We start from the raw sequence: 21,602 nt of genomic DNA, 5'->3' as shown, positions 1-21,602 counted from the left end.
CTTAATTTTAGTCATTACTGTAATAATACATATTTCTTTTATAAAATACAAAGAAAATCTCCCACAATTCCCAGTCTTTCACAGATGATACTTTCATAGATGCTTTTTTTTGTGCATTCACATAGGAGTATATATGTGTGTTTTGTTTCCCCACTATATATGCTTTTTTCTACTTGCTTCCCCCCCATTTAATGTAACACTGTAGTTGTTTTTCCATATCAGTATCTATATTGTATTTTTCAGTATCACAAAATATATTGCTTATATATCTTTGTGAATGTGATGTTTTTAGGATATATTCCTAGATTTATGAACATTTGAAATATTAACTCTGAAAGCCAAAACATACACCAAAATAGGTGCCCCAGTTTGCCCGCACACCCATAGTGTATTAGAGTTTCCACTTCCCATCCTCCTTAACAGTGAGCATTGCCAATCTTCTTTATTTTTACCTGAGAGACAAATTATGATTTCACATTATTGTTTTTATTTACATTGTTTGGATTACTGGTGAGGCTGCATCTCCATCCTTTTTTTAACCTTTTAGCTGATCTCTAGTTTTATCTAGAAAGACTAACACCTTATCTAGAAGACTTTTATCTAGAAGACTAACTCCACATTATGACATGAAAAAAGTACAGTATTAGATGTCAATTATAAAAAGCTCCCTGTTGGGTTCTCAGGCTTCAGTTTCTAATATGAGATAAGTGAATACAATGAAATGGGAGGGTTGCAATGTTCTGATGGTCTCATCAAATCAGCAAGTACAAAACACCAGGCTCTCAAATCTTAGCACAGTGGAAAGGGAATCTTGGGATCCCAAAGCACGGCAGTACCTCCCCTGATCTTTAAGATTTCTGCAACGTTAATGGGGCCTGGATTTTTCATCATTCATATGTCTTTCTCCTACATCATTTCTGTACTTACTTTCCAGATATGAAGACAAGGGACTCTTGTTCCACCAGTCTCCCAGCTCACGTGGGAGGATGCTTGTCCTCCGTTGCCAAATCTGTGCAGTCCTGGCACTGTTACAATTCCATTTGGTTCCCACTCTCATTTTCATTGTCAGTGAGAGCATAATGTGCTTCTTGCAAGATAAGGTTATTTGTGTTGCTTCCTCTTTTTTATCATAGGAGAAGCAAAGAACCGAAAGTATAACCCATCAAGTTTCCATAGGTTTAACTTGTATGGGGTCCCAACACCACATTTTAATGATGGACGAGCCATGGCAAAAACTTTATATTGGCTCCATGAACTACAAATGTAAGTTTAATTATATTGTATCCTGAAACAGGTGTTAAATATCATGGAACATGTACTTAAAGAATAGTATGTTGATTAAATTTATTTTTTGAAGAGGTGCAATGCATTGATATTGTTCAAACATAAAATTAATAGAAAAAGATATGCAGTGATATGTCTTCCAAACTTCCCAGTTCTCCCAGAGATAACCATGATACTGTATGTGTGTGTGTATGTGTATCATTCTATGGTTATTTCATGCCTTTGCAAGCAAATCTGAAGACGTATTTTTAATCTATAGAATCAACCCTATTCATGTTTCTTAAAGATGTGGGCTTTCATATCTCTATAAGATGGTCATATCATATATAACTGAATTGTTATTTATCATTCAGTTTGTTTCATAGTTATTTGGGCACCTGAGTATCTGACTTAATTCTTGCAAACTGTGACCTTTTTATGCCTGAATTCTAGATAGGACTACTTGCCTAGAAAATTAAAATAAAGTTCCTTAATTTTTCATTTTCTATGTTATGTTTTATATATAGGTTAACACTTAAGCATTGGGAGATTACTGATAATAATTCATATTTCCTCCTATGCTTAAAAAACCATAAGATTGGAAATACTGATATAGTGGCTTGAATGGTGGCCCCTCAAAAAGACATTGTTCATATTCTAATTCCTAGAACCTATGAGTGTTACCTTATGTGAGAAAAGGGTCTTTGGAAGTGTAATTAAGTTAAGGATCTTGAGATGAAGAGGTCATTTTTGGATTATCTGGGTGGTTCCTAAATCCAATGACAAGTGTCCTTATAAGGGAAGGCAGAGGGAGATTTGAGACAGAAGAGGACAAGACACATAGAGAAGAGGTGATGTGAAGATGGGGGAGATTGGAGTGATGTGGCCTCAAGCCAAGAAAGGCCAAAGAATGATATTTGCCTCCAGATGTTGGAAGAGGCAATGAATAGATTCTCCCCTAGAGCCTTTGGAGAGAATGTAGCTTTGCTGACACCTTGGTTTCTAACTTTTGGCCTCCTGGACTTGTGGGAGAATGTTCTTGTCGTTTAAGGCCACCAGTTTATGGGAATTTGTTACAGCAACCACAGGAACCCAGTACATCGTGCCTGTACTTCTGCACACCAGTTGTGGAAGTAGATTTGTTTTGCCCTCTGTCCTCTTTAAAGGAGACACTGGCCATCCAAGTCTCCATGGGCCTCAGTGTGCATACAAAGTTTGCATGCCCACAGATACTCAACCTGCCTGGCTCATTGGTCTGTGTGGCCCCTGTGATAGCAGCTCCCTATGTTAGAGGCAAGGTGCTAAATACTTTACATGTTATTAATTTAATTTTTCCAACAACTCTTTGAGGTAGCTGTGTTATAATTTTTATCCTTTCAATTTTGCAGATGAAGAATCTGTGGTACAAAGAAGTTAAATCGTGTACCCAATATCATGCAGCTAAAAAGTACTAGGGGTAGAAATGAAACCCAGGCAGCGTGGCTCCAGAGGCTGCCTCTAACCCCCATACCAGGTTTATAGGCACTGGACTCTGTGATCACAGGCCTGAAATACTGATTTCCATTCCTCGTCTACTTTTTTATTATGAGTTTCTGATACTTGAATTATTCAAAGCAATAATGGTAAAACATAAACCCAAAACAAATTCTTGTAATATTATATACTAAACCCATATGAAATAGTTTTCTTTAGAGTACAGAAGAAGAACCCATATAGCAAACATTTGTTAACCTGTTAATATTCAAGTAGTTAAACCATTATTTAAGGATTATTAAGGATTATAGATATATGAATTAAATATAGAAATTAATGCCTAAAGGGAGATAACAAAATGTGGTTTATCCATTTTTGAAAGCTTAGAAATGTAAAGCTGTTACCAATTTATAAAAGATCTAAAATAAACACAACGGCAATGTGGTCCTTAAGAATGTCCTAGAGCAGAGCCTTTAGGTTATTAACAAGGACATATTTATCAATGATTTGGTGGGATAGTCATAGAAATATACAATGAATACAACCAAAATGAATGCAGTGTTATGTGTCAATTATATCTAAATTAAAAAAACAAACAAACAAACACTGAATTTGTAAAAGCAGGTAACATGCAGGGATCGTTTTCCTCCAACTTGTCTCTACCCCCAAGGAGACATCATTGATGGAACAATGCTTTATTTGATCATATTTCTTATATTTTGAAACTTAATTATTGCAAAAGCAATAGAGAGATTCTTCATTGCTTTGGTTTGCTGGATTTTTAAAAGTTTATTTTAATATATAAATCAGAGAGAGAGGGGGTGAGAGTAGGGGAGGGGCAGAGAGAGGGAGAGAGAATCCCAAGCAAGCTCCACACTGTTAGTGCAGAGCCTGATGCGGGGACTTGAACTCACAAACCATGAGATCATGACCTGAGCCAAAGTAGGACAGTTAACCAACTGAGACACCCAGGTGCCCCTGGTTTGCTGGATTTTAAAAAGAACTCACCTCTTCATTCTACAGTGTGATGTCTATTATAATTTTGGAATTAAGCATGTTTACAATTTAAGGTATCTCAGTTTTATATTTTAATGTAAATTTGGTTTACGCTCAGCTTTTAAGGGATGTATTTCCTCTGTAAAGCTACCTCTATCTATATTCTGTTTACGATCTTTGGTTTGAAGAATCAGAATCTTCAGATGATGGGAGTGTGTGTGTGTGTGTGTGTGTGTGTGTGAAAATTCACACGGAGGCCTTTATTCTGAGTTGTTTAGTGAATGCTGTGAGGTTGTGCAATGATGCTGAAGTTAAGGATATTCCGACAGACATGGCTGCTAACAGATACTTCATAGTTCTCCCAGAAACATAATCTAGGCACTTTTAGGGTGAAAGGAGTAAGCTCCGTGATTTATAATCCTTACCCACTTCATCCCTACATGTTCCTAATTATGCCCTTTGGAGGTGGTTTTTAGAATGTCAACCTTATTTGTTTAAATTATGGCCCTTAAACTGCCATTGATTTATTCTGACTTTACCCATATTGTTCTTTTTTCCCCTTTTTGAACCAAGGGGAAGTTAATGGAGATATAAGAGATGAATTACTTTATATTTCATCTATTGTTTCTCCACAGAGTGTCACTCTTCTCCAGAAATTTATACGGCTCCGTGTTTCTATAGTACAGGAAACAGTTTTAAAAGCAAATGGAGTTTAAGAATTTAATGTTTATTGTTTTTAGTCTTAGCAAAACAATAATTTATTAATTTTAATGTTATTAAATAGTAGTGTTATACTTTACAGTTCTCAAAAGAAACCTTGTTCATTTAATCACAGTGATAGAAGTAATGAAATTATATTACAGAAAATTGGCAAAATAAAATCACCCATAATCCTGTCACCAAAATTCAACCATTATTATCTTTTTAATGTATTTCTTTCTAGTGTAGCTTCCTGTGTAAATGTTGACATAGCTTTAATCACCATGCGATCCTATTTTATACCCTGCTTTCTCACTTAACATAAAATAATTTTATATTGCTGTATATTCTTAATAACCAACATCTAAAATGCATGCATGCAGAGTGTATTCTTGTTATTGTGACATAATTTAATCACCCTCCATGACTAAACATTTATCTCCTTTTTTTTCATTTGTAGTCAATGAGCTACAAATATATATATATATATACATATATATGTATATGTATACGTATATGTGTATATATGTATATATATGTATACATATATGTGTATATATAAACATACACATATATATGTATATGTATACATATATATGTGTATGTATATATATATATATATATACACACACACATACATAGATATATATAAAACTTTCCCACATTTTAAGTTGTTATGTGGATTATCTTCTTATGATTGGCTCCCAGATATAGATAAAAGGGAATGACCGTTTTTATGCTTTTTGTGTCATATTACCAAATTATTTCCAAAAAGATTACAGTAATTTGCATTTACCAAGTGTTTTACTGCAAGTTGTACCAATGTTAGGTATTCTGTCTGTCTGTCTCTATATTTGCTTATGTACTATGTTAAAAGTGCCACTTTGTTATTCTTTTATTATACATTTGTTACTGGAGAGTATCATAATTTCTCCATATATTTGCTTACTAGATGTGAGTTATCTATTTATATTCTTTGGTTATTTATTTGTTGCTTAAACTTAGAAATTTTAGGAGTTGCATTTGTGATAATGATATTAACACCTTGGTTGTGTTTACTGAAAAAAATGTTAAATCTGCTTGTCTTATTCTTTACACAAAATTTTATATTCTACTATAAACTTATCTTTATAATAGAATATAAATGATAGAAGAATGAACATATACAGATTTTTTTAGCATACAGCTTTTTTTTGAAACTGGATGTATGTTTTGATGACTCAAATGATACTATGGTATTCCTCACCATATGTGTATTTGGCAACCAAGAATACTTAGGTTGACAATTTTCTAATTTTATAGGAAAAGAGGAGCTAAGGTTGTATCTAAGAGAGTTGATGATTTCAAAGAAAAGTTTCAACATCAACTTGGAAGAGTTTTAGATCCGTAAGTTAATAATTAACTTTGAATTGATAGTGTCTTTGGATGGAATTTAAACAGTGCTCTTGTGGTAAATGTTGGTTTGTTTTCTGTTAGGTGCTATCCGTTAATTTAAAAAGTCATCTTTCGTATTAATCAGGGAACTCTCCTCCATAGAGCCTGGGGTTCAAGGAAAGTGCTGAGTCCTCTGAAATGAAGAGGGCATTTGGAGAAAAGGGAGGGAGAATTTTGTGTAAAGCTTTATTTCTGGGATATTAGAAATTTATCATTTTCTCTCTCTCTTCCCTGTGTCTGTCTGTCTGCCTGTTTGTCCTATTTCCGTATTCTGTTTTGAGTCTGTTCTTAATTTTCTTCTTAACTCTGGGCTTCTGAAGGCCAGGGAAAGCATATATAGCCATTGCTAATGCAAGCGGGAGGTTGGACAGAAGATCTTTTGGAGAACTTCTGTTTGATCTTCATAGTTGGTTATAGGAGAAATATAGGCTATTAAAAACATATGGCAAGTGTATTCTAAATTCCAGAGATGCCATGTGCTGAGTGTTTTAACTAAAGGATTTGTTTTCTTTGATAGCATTGCAGAAACAATGAATGTTCCCCCAGACCACACGTTTGGATCTTGTCTCCGTGCCGAGGAGTATGGTAAATATACAAACTTTCCCCTTAAAAAACAAACAGCAACATCCTGACAAAGTTATGCTGTTAAATTCACCATCTCCTTTCCTCAAAGCTTCTAATTTTAAAGGCTTAAAACATTACATTAACATTAATGAGAACAATTTGTAGCACAGGAGAGAAAAAAATGTTCGTATTACGTTTGAAATATGTACAGTTTAAAGCCTTTGTGAATGAATACCTTAAGTGTAGTCAAGGCTCAGAACTTTATTTAGAAAATAAATATGGCCTGTGTTAAATACACGAAAGTGAGCGAAGCAGCTTTTTGGTGAATTCAAACTTAGGACGAGGCTCTTGTCACTCAATGTGGTATGCAGACTGGCAATGTTGGTGTCCCCTGAGAGTTTCTAAGCCATACAGAGTCCCAGGCTCCACCCCAGACCTACTGAATCTGAAACTGCATTTTGAAATATTCCCAGATGAATTGTAGGCACATTCAAGTTTGAGAAACCTCTAGTCTACAGTCACATAATTAAGAACCACTCTCTTCCCACCAGCCAATCAATTGATTAATCCATAAAGTGGCAGAAGAAACTTGCCAGGATTTTGTCTTTCTTTCTGAGCCATCTGTACGGTAGATATCCAAAGGCAAGACTAGGCTAAGGCTTGTCAGGATTAGGCTGTGTATCAGTGGTTTTCAAAGAGTCTGCAGTCTACCTGCATTAAAATCACCCAGGGAATTTATGAAATATGCAGGTTCCTGGAACCTGTGCCCAGACGTGCTGATCAAGCAGGCTCTTATGTATGCTTAAACTCAAGTTGAAGAACGGCTGTTGAAAAGGCTTTAGCTAAAGCCCACTCACTGACAAATAAGATGTATATTTATTGAGCTTATGCAATAGTGTTTTCGATCAACATTAATCACATTAATTAGGAGATTGTATTTTGGGTCTGTTTTTTAGATGAATTGTTGCATGTTTAATGTATGCCTAACTATCTTAGAGGCTCTTCTTACCTGTAAGAGTGGTTAAGAGATGATTTAGGAAATGCATCAATGAGCCTGAAAAGTAAATAGGTAATCATGGTAAATTCTGCTTACTCGAGGGTAGGCTTCATGCTGGTGGGTGCTTCATCTTGCTATCTGTTGGATCCCCGGGGTCTAGCATACAGTACATTTTCCACAAATATTTATAGCATGAATTGGTGAATCCAACACATAGTTTATCATTTTGACAGTTTGACAGCACTGACAAATGTCCTAATAGTTGATCGAAGTTATCCTTACAAATTGAATAAGATAGTGTTACAGAATGAAAAGGAAGAACACTGACATTAATAATTTTAAAAAGATGTAAGTATCAGTACCAGCATTGGTGCTGCATAGTTGAACTGTGAAAGGGGACTGATAAGTCCTCTCTGGACTTTTTCTGGAGTTTATGGATGGAGACAGATTAACTGTAGGTTCTCACCTTTTGTGACCATTGTTGGGGTCAATGAATAGCATTTATTCTGCAGAAAGCTCCTGTTTCTAGGGACTTACTGATTTCTTTACTGGGCCTGAATTTCTCCTTCACACTTACTTATGGAAATAAAGGCAGCTATGCAAAGAATGTCTCATCCTTAAGGCCTGGAGTTACTGGGTATGTTAAGATGCCTCCAGGAAGCGTGTAAGGGTTGTGCCCAGCTCCGAGTATGCACCAGAACCAAGACCAGTGGACAGTGCTGCATCATGGGAATTGGTTGCAGGCAGAGTACAATCAAAGAGCTTGCTTGGCTTTTCTGAGGGCCGTGGAATGGTAGCCAGGTCACGGTCTCTCGGGGCCGGAACTTTACTCCTGATTTCAGCTCTTTAGAGATGACTCTTGAGTAATTGCAAGTGATTTGACATGAGCTTTATAAAATATTCTTTCAGGGTCAGGCCAGGAGAAGATATCAGCATATATATCACTCACCAGGGGTTATACCTAGTGAAGAGTATAGTGGCAAAACCAGGTGGAGTTGAAAAAAACCATCATTCAAATGTTCCTTTTAGATGTTAATGGAGAGGGAAGGCCTCTGAAGGTAAAAACTCCATCAAGAGCCATCTTATGGAGGAATGAGGACCTCTGTTTTACAGAAGAGCCACCCACAGGGTTTATATTAGGGGGAAGGAATGTGGAGGGACAGAAGAAGCCATGCTTATCTGTCAAAAATCACTTTCACTGTCATGATTTCCTCTCACTAAGCCACTTATGCTTTGCCCACTTCAGGGTGGTCTGATGATAGCTGATTCCACTTCAGATGACTTTGTTCTGAGGCACTTGCCAAGTTCCTGGAGCCAGCCTTAGTTGTAGGCTTCTCACCCATATCTACCCGTAAAAACATGACTTTTATCAGAATCGGTGGGATTAGCGCCTGATTTTATAGTAAGTAAGAATCTCAGAGGTGCAATGAGCACCTATTAAAAGAGACCCTTGACAGAGCCTAATATAGGGACTTACACAGAGCAGGTATAAATACTAGTTGCTGCAAAGTGCACCAATGTAGTGATTTAAATGATTTCATCTAGGATATGACAGTCAACTGCCAACACGACCCTGCCCCCAAGAAAGCAGGAAGGAAGGGCATTGGCATGAATTGAGGCAAAAGGTTCCTTCTGGTGACATCCACCAAGCCACCGCATCTGAAGCAGTGGGGTCAACTCTACTCTGATCTCTGTCACCATTAACATCCAAGGAATCCATTTTCTGGCAAGGAATGGGGCTTAGAGGCAGAGTGTATGTTTGTACTTTCTTTGTGTCATAATCTGGGGAAGTTCGTTTAAGTCATGAAGGATAAGTGGAAGCAAGGTCCAGGTCTAGGGGGCATGTAGTAGGTAGACTGGAGACTTTATTACTTCCAGATAACTGAGGGGATTGTGGGTCAGGACTCAATTAATGGAACTGTGATGAGGGCTGGTCTCCTGTGTAGGTGGTTGTACTGGGGAAGCGGGGCTGAGAAATGGAAACTTGATATGCAGAATGAAGGCAGACTGGAAATTCATATTAGAAGGGAGTAGGTAATTTGAGTTCCATTTTTACAAGGGATCCCAGAGGTTTATTAACTTCAAGGCATATAGAGTGGTCCCTTATGGACTCTGCTCCACTTTCAGATCTTCAGCATTGTAGACAAATGTTTGCTAAGAGGCAGATAGGCAAGGGCTTCACGATCTTAGGAAAGTCAGCCTAGGAGGGCTGATGAATCCCCTCCCCCAACATTCATTTTGTCAGAACTATTAAGTTTTATCAGTTATTTTATGTTCTTTTTTATATACAAGGATTTTTTAAAGTTTATTTATTTATTTTTTAATTTACACCCAAGTTAGTTAGCATATAGTGCAATAATGATTTCCGGAATAGATTCCCGCGATTCATCCCCTATGTATAACACCCAGTGCTCATCCTAACAAGTGTCTTCCTTAATGCCCCTTACCCATTTAGCCCATCCGCCCACCCACAACCACTCCAGCAACCCTCAGTTTGTTCTCTGTATTTAAGAGTCTCTTATGTTTTGTCCCCCTCATATACAAGGTTTTTGTTTTTGTTTTTGTTTTTAACACACTGCATAATAGAATCAGAGTTAGGCATGAGGTTTTTTCATTCAAAGAAGTTGCTAGATCATTCTCTCTTTTAGGATGGGAATAATATTGACAGACTTTATCTGAATTCAGATGAAAGACTTTTTCTCTCCCTCTTTAATAGGAGCTGGTGATCTCATCCATAACAGACTTCCGGGTGAGTATCTTCGAGGCAAGGATAGACAGAGAGCCCTGATTGCAGCAGTGCGACACCACTTGAAGAAAGTTAACTACCAGAACTTTGACACTTTGCTGGCAGCCTTCAGGCACTATGACAAGGTCAGTAGTTGAACAGAACTTTTGGGACTATGCATGGGCTTACAGATTCTGGCAGGTTGGTGTAGATCAGGGGTCAGCAGATTAAGGCTCATGGGTCAAATCCAGTCCACCACCTGTTTTCGTAAATAGTTTTATAGGCCAATTTATTTTGAATATTTTCTATGGCTGCTTTTGCACTATAGATGCCGAATAGGGCATCAGAGACTGAATAGCTTGCAAAACCTAAAATACTTGCTTTTTGGCTCTTGACGGTAAAAGTTTACTGACCCCTGGAGTAGATCAGTGGTTACCAAAGTGTGGTTCTTTTATCACTGTCAGGGTCACTTGGGAACCTGTTAGAAATGCACAATCTAAGGCCCACCCCAGACCTACTGTATTGGGGAACACGGGGTTGGGGCCTAGCGACAGTGTTTTAACAAACCCTGCAGGTTGATACACATTCAATTTGATTAACAAGCCCTGCAGCCCTGATACACATTCAATTTGAGAACCGCTGAGGCAGATTTAACTGTACCGTGCTGGGAGCAAGGGGAGGGGGTGGCACCCTAGGTCCCCAGGGAAGACTTCCTGGGTCTAGGTCATTTATACCTAAAGCTGAGTATGTACACGTAGTGCTGTCAAGGTCCAAGTCAGACTTAGAACGTCTCTCCCCTGGGGGAGTGGTTGTGGTTTCAGTTTTGAGAGTATAAAATCATTCAGTTTTCAAGCTACTCTAAATTGTAACCTTTGAAAAAGTCAGATAAAGCTAGGGCTGCGTAATAACCTCACACCATTTTAGGCCATCACAGGATTGTTTTTACCGAGCTGCACTGCCTTTGGCTTATACTAAGGTGCACTATTGTGCAAATCTCTTGTGAAATATGGCACAATTTTATTAGTATGCCGATGAGGCTGTTATTTATTTTTGTCACATGCATCCTCTTTATATAGAGAAACCCATTCTTTCTAAAGGAAATAATTGTGTTTCATTTAAGTATCTGGTTTGTTTTTACCTCACGAGTAGCATGGATTTTGTACTGATTGTGAATACCTTTTTGAGTTGGCCTCCAGGAAGCTCAGCGCCAATTCAACAACACACATCTAGTTTTGTGAACATGATCTTACAGCATACATTTTGTGTACTCTTTTTATTCCAGTTTCTTCTTATTTTAGTCCATCTTTATTTTCTCTTTGCTCTCATTTCCTCACTTTTCGGGCTCTGTTTCATTGTACTCATTTTTCTAGGCAGCCTCAAACTATTTTAGAATGAGTCCAATATAAACAAATAAAAGCTCCTAAATAAACCTGTAATGATGCAGCGCATCATAATTTTGATTTGAGAAGAAAAAACCCTGAGCAGAATGATTTTAGTTTATCTCAAAGAGAAAAGATAATGTTTATATCTCCCTTCCAATGTTGAGCACAGTTTAGGAAAAGTTACACTTCACATTTTTTATCTTAAAAAAAAAATCTTGATTACTCATTGGCTTATTCAGTTTAATCCATTCATTTTCTTTGTTTTTTTAGATTAGGGGTCTGTGTGCCTGTGTTGTACTGATGAAAAGTGGGTTAACTGTCTCATTTATATTTGTACCAATTATGCAGGGACAAACACCAATCAGTCACCCACTGCATTTCTTGCAAAGTTGTGTTTAAAGAAAATGTAAGCATTCAACTGTTTCTCTGGTTTCTAACAGAGACAAATTCTATTTACAGGTAATTTAAAAATGAATCTTCAGACTTAATTTATGTAAGCTAAAATAAGTACATTTTAAACTTGACTCAAATACAAGTATCTTACAAAGATCATAGTGGGGTAAATTTATTTATTTAAAAATTTTTTTTTAACATTTATTTATTTTTGAGACAGAGAGAGAGCATGAACGGGGGAGGGTCAGAGAGTGAGAGGGAGACACAGAATCCGAAACAGGCTCCAGGCTCTGAGCTGTCAGCACCGTGCCCAATGCGGGGCTTGAACTCACAGACCGCGAGATCATGACCTGAGCCGAAGTCGGACGCTTAACCGACTGAGCCACCCAGGCGCCCCATGTGTGATAAATTTAGATAGCACTGATACAAATAAGAGAATCTACCACAATACATGGTGCTCTGCTTTTTAAAAATTCTTCATTTAAAATGTAATTATAGGCAAGATGATCATCTTAATAGCTGCTGATTATCTTAGTGAACCACCAGGCACATTCTTTATGATAAAATTAAATTAAGCAGAGAGGAAACTACTGAGAATTATTTAATTTTGATATACCTTTTAAATAGTTAACTTTTAATATGTACAATGTAGTGCTCAGTGTCCTCGAGGAGCTTTTTTTCTGAGAGGGTAATAAGATGTGGGTCTTCCTGGTACAGCTGTAGGATAATTTTTGATTATTTGAATCTTATATGATTGGATGCCCAGATTTAGTTTAATGAAATACACAAAACGAAACAGAATAAACAAGCCATGATTTCCTGAATGAATCTTCTTAGCTTAGAGGATTAATTCTTTATTTTATTGAACTCTCATTGTACATCAGACATTGTTCCAGATTATGTGTAGACTTTTGACTTCAGAAATTTAAAATCTAGAAGGGAAATAAAAAGACTCATCATGGTCACAGCAGAGTCCCAAATTTTCAAAATAGGTCTATATCATTCCAAATCCTTTTATTCTAAGTATTACCCAGGAAGTAGCTGAGATGACATTATTCCTTTTCAGGTCAGCAGTATTCAGTGATGAGACCCATTGGATATGAGCCAGAAGCTGGTGAGGTAGACAGACAATTTTTGAGAAGGTTATTCCAAAGCTCACTACCAGATGGCTATGGATGGTTGGGTGTAGGAAAGGTTCACTGAATACCTTGACCAATAGCTCATTGTTGAGTAACACTTTTGCTATAAGACACACCATTGTCAGGCTGAAAATGGCCCAGAAAGCAAAACACAAGACTCAGATTAGTTTCATGGGCCATCGTCTTGTGCCTGGAGCTGGCTGATTAAACTGGAATAGCAACTCCATAGCTTGAAAATGTGTCAACAGTGTGATGCACCACTAATAGCTCTGAGAGGGGACACAGGTTCCATGTAGACAGATTGGCCAACTTTTGGCAGGAGTCAAAGTAAGGCATGTGGTGTGGTAGCCTCTGCCTCAGAGACGTGGAGTGGTTTTCTTTGTAATGATTGGTGTGTCGCCGTGTCTGGTACAACAATGGATCCAGGCAGCAATGGTGGCACTGTGGATGATTTATGCTCAGTCAGAAGCTTGATTTCAGTCTGAGAATGGGCAGAGAAGGGACCCTTATCATAGGCATCTATATGACTTACTCTCATGGTTCAGTCAGGAGCTATGATTTGTTACCATAGTTTTCAGACTCAAACAGAAGTGTTTTTAATCTTCCAGTCTGTAGTTTTCCAAATGGCAAACCAAACAAGCAGGCCATTGGCAATAGTCCAAGAGTCAGTAAAAATATAACAGGTTCATCAAGGGGAATATTGGCCAGAGCAATGAGAGTAGCCTTGAGTTCTGCCCACTGAGTAGATTGTCCATTTTTGATCCTCCATAGCTCTCATTGAGGTTTAAAACCACAGCATGTTAGTAAACCAGACCCAGAGACTCTAAGTGTCAAAATCATTAGTCATAGAGACTTGTAACTCAAAGGGGTCATTAGGGTTGTGTGACCCCAAAGGTACTAGCATCCTCTACTTGTGGCTCATTCATAATACAAACATGTAAAGCATCAGTACCAGTTATACATTCAGTAGTGGAATAATATATTCTGCTACAGAAGTAATATATTGCTAGTTTTCCTTCTCCACTTTGAGCAAACCCTGCCCACACCCCACTAGCTGAATCCAGACATCTCCTCCCCATAGAGACTGAGTAGGATGATCAATTTGGCACTCATATCCAAAGAGGCCATAAAAGTACATGACTTCGCCCCTCTGAAGTTAGGCAGTTTACTTGAACAGATGAATGTGGCATTTGATCTCCCTTGGGGACAGGGAGACCTTGGTCCCACATCTAGTCATCTTTCTCCTTAGAGTAGTTGAGGTTGGCGCATGGAGGAGGGAGGAATCAAGGGTGCAGAGGGAGAGAGTGACTCACTACCTGGTGAATAAGAAACATTCACTTTGAGTTTTGAGTGGTATGTAGCTCAATGAAACAAACCACCAAAGTTTTCATTCCACGCAAATCCCTATATTGGGCATTGAAGTCATCACTGTTGGCACCATCTGTTTCAGTTTTGATTTAACAGCCATATCCTACATAGCTTTTCAGCTAGGGCTATGGGGTTCACATTTTTGTTTGACTTGGGCTTGCAGCAGAGATTTTTATAAAGTAGTCTACATTAGTCCAGGGAATTTGCAGCCCCCCTGTCGAGATAATATGTTTTAAATTCTCATTCTCTTTCAACACAGGCATCAGGGATGTTTTCCAGGACTAGGGATCTGACTGCAGGAATTTATCTAGAGTTTATTGGTCAGTTCCTCATTCTCCAGGGATCACCTTCATCAGCACTGTAAACCCAGTCCTGAGTGTAAGAGCTGAATACTAGTCAATGAGTCATTTATCACCTCTTGGGAGTTTGTCTCAGGGAAATTTCTCTGAGAGGGCCAAAGCTCCCTTATAGCAGCTAGGACGCACTGCAAAAATACTCAGACCTTTTACTCTCCTCTCCAAATGGACTTAAGGGTTGACAGACTCCAGGAGGAGTCTCCAGAGTGGTAAGACGTCTCAGCTCTTGCCCTTCCTTCTTAACAAGCATTACGTGTTCTGCCCCTTTAGTTCCCAAGGGAAACCAGCTGGTTCCTGCCCATAGCCTTCATAAATTTCCCTCCTTCCACACACAGTGTAGGTACTCCTTTAGCTGTTGTCTGGAAGAAGGTGGAAATTCTCCTGCTTCCCCTACCAGGATGAACCTTAGTGCTAATTGTTCCAATGGGCCAGATTGGTAGCATGTCCCTCTTGCCCATAGGAATGTTAACAACAAGCAGGCAACTGTCTGCTGTACCTCCGTGCACTTGGCCTACAATTACTTCCCCAATTTCCCCTCATTACCAGAGAGTGGAGTGGAGGGCCATTTAGTGCTGTTTGAGCACCAGAGGTGTTAAAAACTTAGAAAGTATGGGAAATGGTAGAAAGCTGTCAAAAGCACAAGATGTTGGTTAAGTGAAATGTCAAGCACAAATCATGGTTACACCTGCCCTACCACAACGGGATTTAAAGAAAAAAAGTATTTGGAAAAAAAATTATTAAAATAGAATGAACAAAGATTCTGAGCCACACCCTGCTCCAACCAGGGTTGGAATTACCGTGCGCATGTTAGGATGATACAACGAAGACTTACCTTAATAACTGCCTGCTCTTTTGTAAAAAAATAAGATAAATTCCTTGAATTTATGTGATAGATCTCTTTTTTTTTCTTAAATGAAATAATAGATGTTGCATTACTCTGCTCTTAAAGATGATGCTTGCTTCATCTTTTTCTGCTTTGTGTCTAACAGAATGGAGACGGGGCGATAGATAAAGCTGAGCTTCGGGAGGCTTGTGATCAGGTCAGCTTGCACTTAGATGAGACGCTCCTGGCCCAGCTATTTGACTACTGTGATGTGGATAAAGATGGACTGATTAACTACCTAGAGTTTGCAAATTTTCTTAACTGGAAAGATAAAATGCCTCTGAAAGAGTATGAAGAGAGGGTCATTATTAAAGGTATTTAATTTTTGAAGATTTGCTAACTTCTTCAAGGGACTTTTGTTTTTACTTTTCTAGAAGCTTGACTCTTGTCAACTTTAATATACAATATTAAATATGCACATACATATATTATTTGCTTGTTTATCCATAGAATACCTGTGGAAGGATAGGAAAGAGTTTGATGACATTTAAGGGGAACCAGGTAGCTAAGGGACACAGTGGCAGCAAGACTCACATTTTAATCTAGGTGTTTGTATCTCTTGAATTTGGAACTATGTACTCCTCATTCAGAAGAAAAAAATTAAAAGCAAAACAGTTTACACAGAGACCTAAACACTAAAGACAGTTCCTCAGAAAACTGAAAACCATTGTCTTAATTAGCTCCCCTCCCCCAGGAAAAGTCAACAGTAAAATAGAATTTGACGTAAGAACACTTCTTCTATTACATTTTCTTACATTGACTTCCTACATCACTAACCATATATTGATAGACATATATACTATGTATATGGACATGTGTGTATATTTTAAATGTAGCTAAAATCACAGTGAATGTACCATTTTTATTTGACTTTTTAAACTTTAGCTTTCAAATTTCTATGGAATTAAAAAATAGTTTTATGGTAAACTTTTCTGTAAATTTCATTTTCAGTTCCCTCATGCTGATATATTATGAATTACTAAGCCATTTCCTTACTCTTTGAAATTTAGGTTGTTTCCAGATATTTTGAAAGTAATATTGATAACACTCAAAAAGCTTTGTTTCTAATTATATCTCATTTCTTATGAATGTTATTATTGTCCCAGAAGAACTCTGTATTTTCATTTTGCTTTTCTAAATGATTGTAGCAGTCTGTGATTGTATCAGCAAAATCTTTGAGGTTTGACCCTAACTTTGCTACCACTGAGTATTATTTCAAACATTCTTGTAATTTAGTTGTTATGATACCTTGTTTGCTTTAATGTTCAAATCTTGATTATTAAGGAAGATTAACTTTTTTAAAAGACTGTTTACGTTTTTTATCTCCTCTTGGAATATTTTTCTCTAAAAAGTGAAGTTATTACTGTTTTTACTTTTATTTCTGGGTCATGGGGGCTTTATTGATGATGTGTGACCCCTTATGGGTTTCTGAGATGGCCTTTCTATTCTAACCACAAGGAAAGCAGGAAGTTCTTCTCTGCCTAATGAAGATTTTATGGAAAACATTTCTACCCTCGTCCTCTCAGAAATACAAAGGGGTGATAGATTTATTTTCTTCTTGGCACAACTCATGGAATAGTGGCCGAGGGCTGAAGCTGGTTTGAAACCAGATTTTCAAATTGTTCTTGGTTTTTGGGTTCTGACTTCATCAGCCATTTTCAATGAAGTCCTTGAAAATTTTCACCTTCTCAGAATCTTCTAAGATAGTGGCCAGTGGTTTAGTCAGGAAGGGCTCAGGAATGTTTCGCCAGGAATTTTTTTTTTTTAATTTTTTGGAGAGAGACTGTGAGCACAGGTGAGTAGGGGTTGGTGGGGAGTGGGACACAGGGAGAGGGAGAGGGAATCTTAAGCAGGTTCCATGCTTAGTGCAGAGCCTGACGTGGGGCTCAATCCCACAACCCTGGGATCACCATCTGAACTGAAATCAAAAGTTTCAACTGAATTTCAACTGATTGAGCCACCCAGGTGCCCCTGACAGGAATTTTCTTATATCAAATTCTATATTACTGTTGACTTCTAGAGGAAAAGAGGTAAGTGTTCTAAGGTAGTGGCTTGCTTTCTTTCTTCCTTTCTTTGTTTTTCTTTTCTTTCTTTTCTTTTTTCTTTTCTTTTCTTTTCTTTTCTTTTTCCTTTCCTTTCCTTTCCTTTCCTTTTTTCTTTCCTTCATTTCTTTCTTTCAAGTTACTGTTTTTTATTATTTTTTTACTTTTGAAATTAAAAAAAAATTCCAGTTAGTTAATAAGGAAGTAGCTTTCTAACAGTTTTCTGAGAAACTGTTTCTCATACTTTGTCCAGATTTCTGCCTTTTGAGGGGTGCAGGGACAGCATTAGAGGTTTTGGAACACAAGGTCTGAAAGTGTTCATGGCAACAATTGGCAGGAGCTGAATAGGGGCTGCAGACTTTAGATAGGCGTGTCTTTTCTGGTTTGCCATGGTTCTCACCCCAATCTGATACTGGGGTTCCATTTGCCTTTGCAACCCTTGCTTTCCCAGAACCCTGAGAGTTCTTCTAGAAATTGAAAGACCACAGCGCCCTCTAGTGCTGGCTGTGTAGCTACCAGGTCTGTGAAAAAGCTGTGTCAGGAATTCAGTCCTAAATTTCGGAATGACTCAGTAAAGTAAATCTTCAAAAAAGACAGAGTCTTAGAATTGGAGTTTTACCTCAGGGTTTTCTTTTATATACCGATTCGAGGAGGTATATAACCTAACCCTATATGATTTATATAATCGGTTCTTGAGCTCACGCTGTGTTCTCACTGCCAGTCCAAGTGTTGCAATAAATGGGGTTCCCTGCCACCATCAGGCATGGGTGGAATTTACAACCCCGATATGTCTTCTCCCTCCCTCCTTGGGGGAGAACTCTGGAAACAACTCTGGTAATCCTGTAGTTCAAGTTAAATATGAAAATAAGTTCTAATTTTTTTTTTTTTAAGGAGAAATAGGTTCCATGGTTTCATTTGGTCTCTCAGATTTAAAAGCTTTATTTTAGAGTAAAGCGAGTGGAGTGGCAAGAAGAAACCTTAGGCTACATTGGGATTCCCATATATGTCATCATCCTGCCCTTGCTTTCCCACAGTGGGACGCTGGCTTCAGTGGAGGGTTTCCATCAGCCCAGTCTCTGTCTCCACCAGCAAGGAGGGACTTACCAGGAAAATGGATTTTGCTGTAGAGCAGTAAGCACCAAGTAGTAATTTCTTCCTGTACTCCCCCCCCCCCCCCAACTCCCCCGCCTTTCCCTCTTTGCTTGAAGGTAGAAAACCAGATTGTGCAAACCCTGTGGAGGCTAATATTGAAGAATCTGAACCAACTCTCCTGATAAAGCCAGAAGATACTGTCTTAAAAGAACCAGGGAGCTCAGAAAAGACTCTCCGGACACTTCTGAGGCCAAGTGATAAAGTTTCTAATCACTATAAGACAACTTCTTCTGAGATCAATGCGGTTGTAGGAGCTGTTCCTTCTCTTTGTGAGTATGTCACGTTATTTGCTGAGTTCTAAAAGGATCAGCAAACATAGAAGTGTTCTTTGTCCTTGTATTATCCCCAGTCTCTTATCTTCATTAGGCTGTTTCTCAAAGCCTAGGACCTTTCATTCAGTTCTGTATTTGAAGCAACCAGGGGGGTCTCAGTAAATGTAGGGAGAACTGAACTATTGTTAATGATGACCCAAGTAATATGATTCTCTCAACACTAATGAAATTGATCTGTGATGAGCAGAATATTGAATATTACGCAGACTTCACCAACTGTTAGGAGACTTATAAACCATGTGATTCTTAGCTACAAACAGATTTGCCTTCAAATATTTGAAGAGCTGTCACAAAACTCTTCTCTGTATCTTCATTCTCCTTCTGCTAGTTTGCTAGGGCTGCCATAACAAGTACTGCAGACTGGATGGCTCAAACAACAGATATTTATCATCTTATGGTTTTGGAGGCTGAAAGTCTGAGGCCAGGGTATTGATGGGAGTTGGTTCCTTCCAGAGCTGTGAGGGACAATCTGTTCCAGGCTCCTCTCCTAGATTTTGACAATTTTTGGTGTTCCTTGGCTTCTGCTGTATCACCCTGATACCTGCCTTCACCCTCACATGGTGTTCTCCCGTGTGAGATGCCCCCTTTTGTAAGGACCCCATTCACATTGGATGCGTGGCCTACTCTACTCCAGTATGACCTCATCTTAATTAATCACAAATACAATGACTATTTTTTTAATGATTTATTTATTTTCTTTTTTTTTAATGTTTATTTTTGAGAGAGAGAGAGACAGAGCATGAGCAGGGGAGGGGCAGAGAGAGAGAGGGAGACAGAATCGGAAACAGGCTCCAGGCTCCAAGCAGTCAGCACAGAGCATGATGTGGGGCTCAAACGCACAAACCGTGAGATCATGACCTGAGCTGAAGTTGGATGCTTAACCAACTGAGCCACCCAGGCACCCTGCAATTACTCTGTTTTTAAATAAGGTCACATTCTGAGGTACTGGTGGTCAGGATTTTAACATATAAATCTGGGGAGAATATAGTTCAACTCATAACACCTCATTATCTTAATATTGAGCATGATGATTCTTGGCTAGTTAGAAAGATTATTTTATGTTGGTCAAGATCACTTCCTGAGACTAAGGACATGACTAAGGATTTGCATGTTTTTCTTAACTGGATTTTTTAGATATGCCATATATTCTGGTGTAATGAGCTTCTACTCCCATTAGAATAGTACTGTCCAATAAAAATATAATTGGAGTTATATGTATTTAAAAAATTTTAGTAGCGGGGCGCCTGGGTGGCGCAGTCGGTTAAGCCTCCGACTTCAGCCAGGTCACGATCTCGCGGTCCGTGAGTTCGAGCCCCGCGTCAGGCTCTGGGTTGATGGCTCAGAGCCTGGAGCCTGTTTCCGATTCTCCGTCTCCCTCTCTCTCTGCCCCTCCCCCATTCATGCTCTGTCTCTCTCTGTCCGAAAAATAAATAAACGTTGACAAAAAAATTAAAAAAAAAAAAAAAATTTTAGTAGCCACATTAAGAAAAAGAAACAGGGAGGGGCGCCTGGGTAGCTCAGTCGTTGAGTATACAACTTTGGCTCAGGTCATGATCACAGTTTGTGAGTTTAAGCCCCATGTTGGGCTCACTGCTCTCAGTGCAGAGCCCGCTTTGGATCCTCTGTCCTCTGTCTCTCTGCCCCTTCCTGCTTGCACTCTCTCTCTCTCACAAAAAAAAGAAGGAAAAAGAAACAGGTGAAATCAATTTTAATAGTATATACACTTTATATATAATACATAGATCTTCCAAATACCTTTTCAACAAGTAATCAATACAATATGATTAAATATTTCACTTTTTTGGGAGTACTAAATCTTTGAAATTCAGTGTGTATTTTACCCTTACATCACATCTCAACTTGGACTAGCCCATTTCTTTTTCTTTTTTTCTTTTTTTTTAAATATTTCTTTTTTATTTTTTGAGAGAGAGTGAGTGCATGCATGCAAGCAAGGCAGGGGCAGAGGGAGAGGTAGGGAGAGAATCTCAAGCATGCAGAGTACAATGCAGGGCCCAATCTCATAATGTGAAATCATGACGCAAGCCGAAATCAAGAGTCAGATGCTTAACGGACTGAGCCACTGAGGCACCCCCGACTAGCCCCATTTCAAGTGTGTACTCAATAGTGACAGGTGACTGGTAGCTACTGCATTGTATAGCTCAGTTGTAGAATGTCTGTTTTCCTCTCTCATTGATGTCCTAGGTTATCCCATCTATGGTGTTCCAACCATTCGGTCTGATATCCCTGCCCCCCGAATTCGTCGCATCAGTGATAGAACTAATTATGGTGAAGAGGGCAATGCCTATTCATTACTACATCCTACCATCTTTGGCCAGAAAGGAGTGTTTGAAAGAGACTTCTTCAAGACAAGATCTAAAAAAGAGGTAGAGTGTATTATTTCAAA

At 38.4% G+C, this 21,602-nt stretch overlaps 1 protein-coding gene across 2 annotated transcripts in view; it reads left to right on the top strand.

Moving 5' to 3' along the window:
• EFHB (EF-hand domain family member B) overlaps positions 1-21,602 on the top strand; it is a 53,690-nt gene that overhangs the window by 28,957 nt on the left and 3,131 nt on the right. For both annotated transcript variants that reach the window (XM_027061939.2, XM_015079204.3), the window contains 7 exons: positions 1,134-1,263; positions 5,734-5,817; positions 6,383-6,450; positions 10,143-10,297; positions 15,779-15,986; positions 18,923-19,135; positions 21,401-21,582. In XM_027061939.2, coding sequence (XP_026917740.1) covers positions 1,134-1,263; positions 5,734-5,817; positions 6,383-6,450; positions 10,143-10,297; positions 15,779-15,986; positions 18,923-19,135; positions 21,401-21,582 — 1,040 coding nt within the window. The remainder of the gene's footprint in view (positions 1-1,133; positions 1,264-5,733; positions 5,818-6,382; positions 6,451-10,142; positions 10,298-15,778; positions 15,987-18,922; positions 19,136-21,400; positions 21,583-21,602) is intronic.

Source organism: Acinonyx jubatus, chromosome C2, assembly GCF_027475565.1.
Source record: "Acinonyx jubatus isolate Ajub_Pintada_27869175 chromosome C2, VMU_Ajub_asm_v1.0, whole genome shotgun sequence".
Taxonomy (NCBI): Eukaryota; Metazoa; Chordata; class Mammalia; order Carnivora; family Felidae; genus Acinonyx; species Acinonyx jubatus.
Note: the sequence above shows the minus strand (reverse complement) of the source record. Positions and strands in the feature narration are given on the sequence as shown.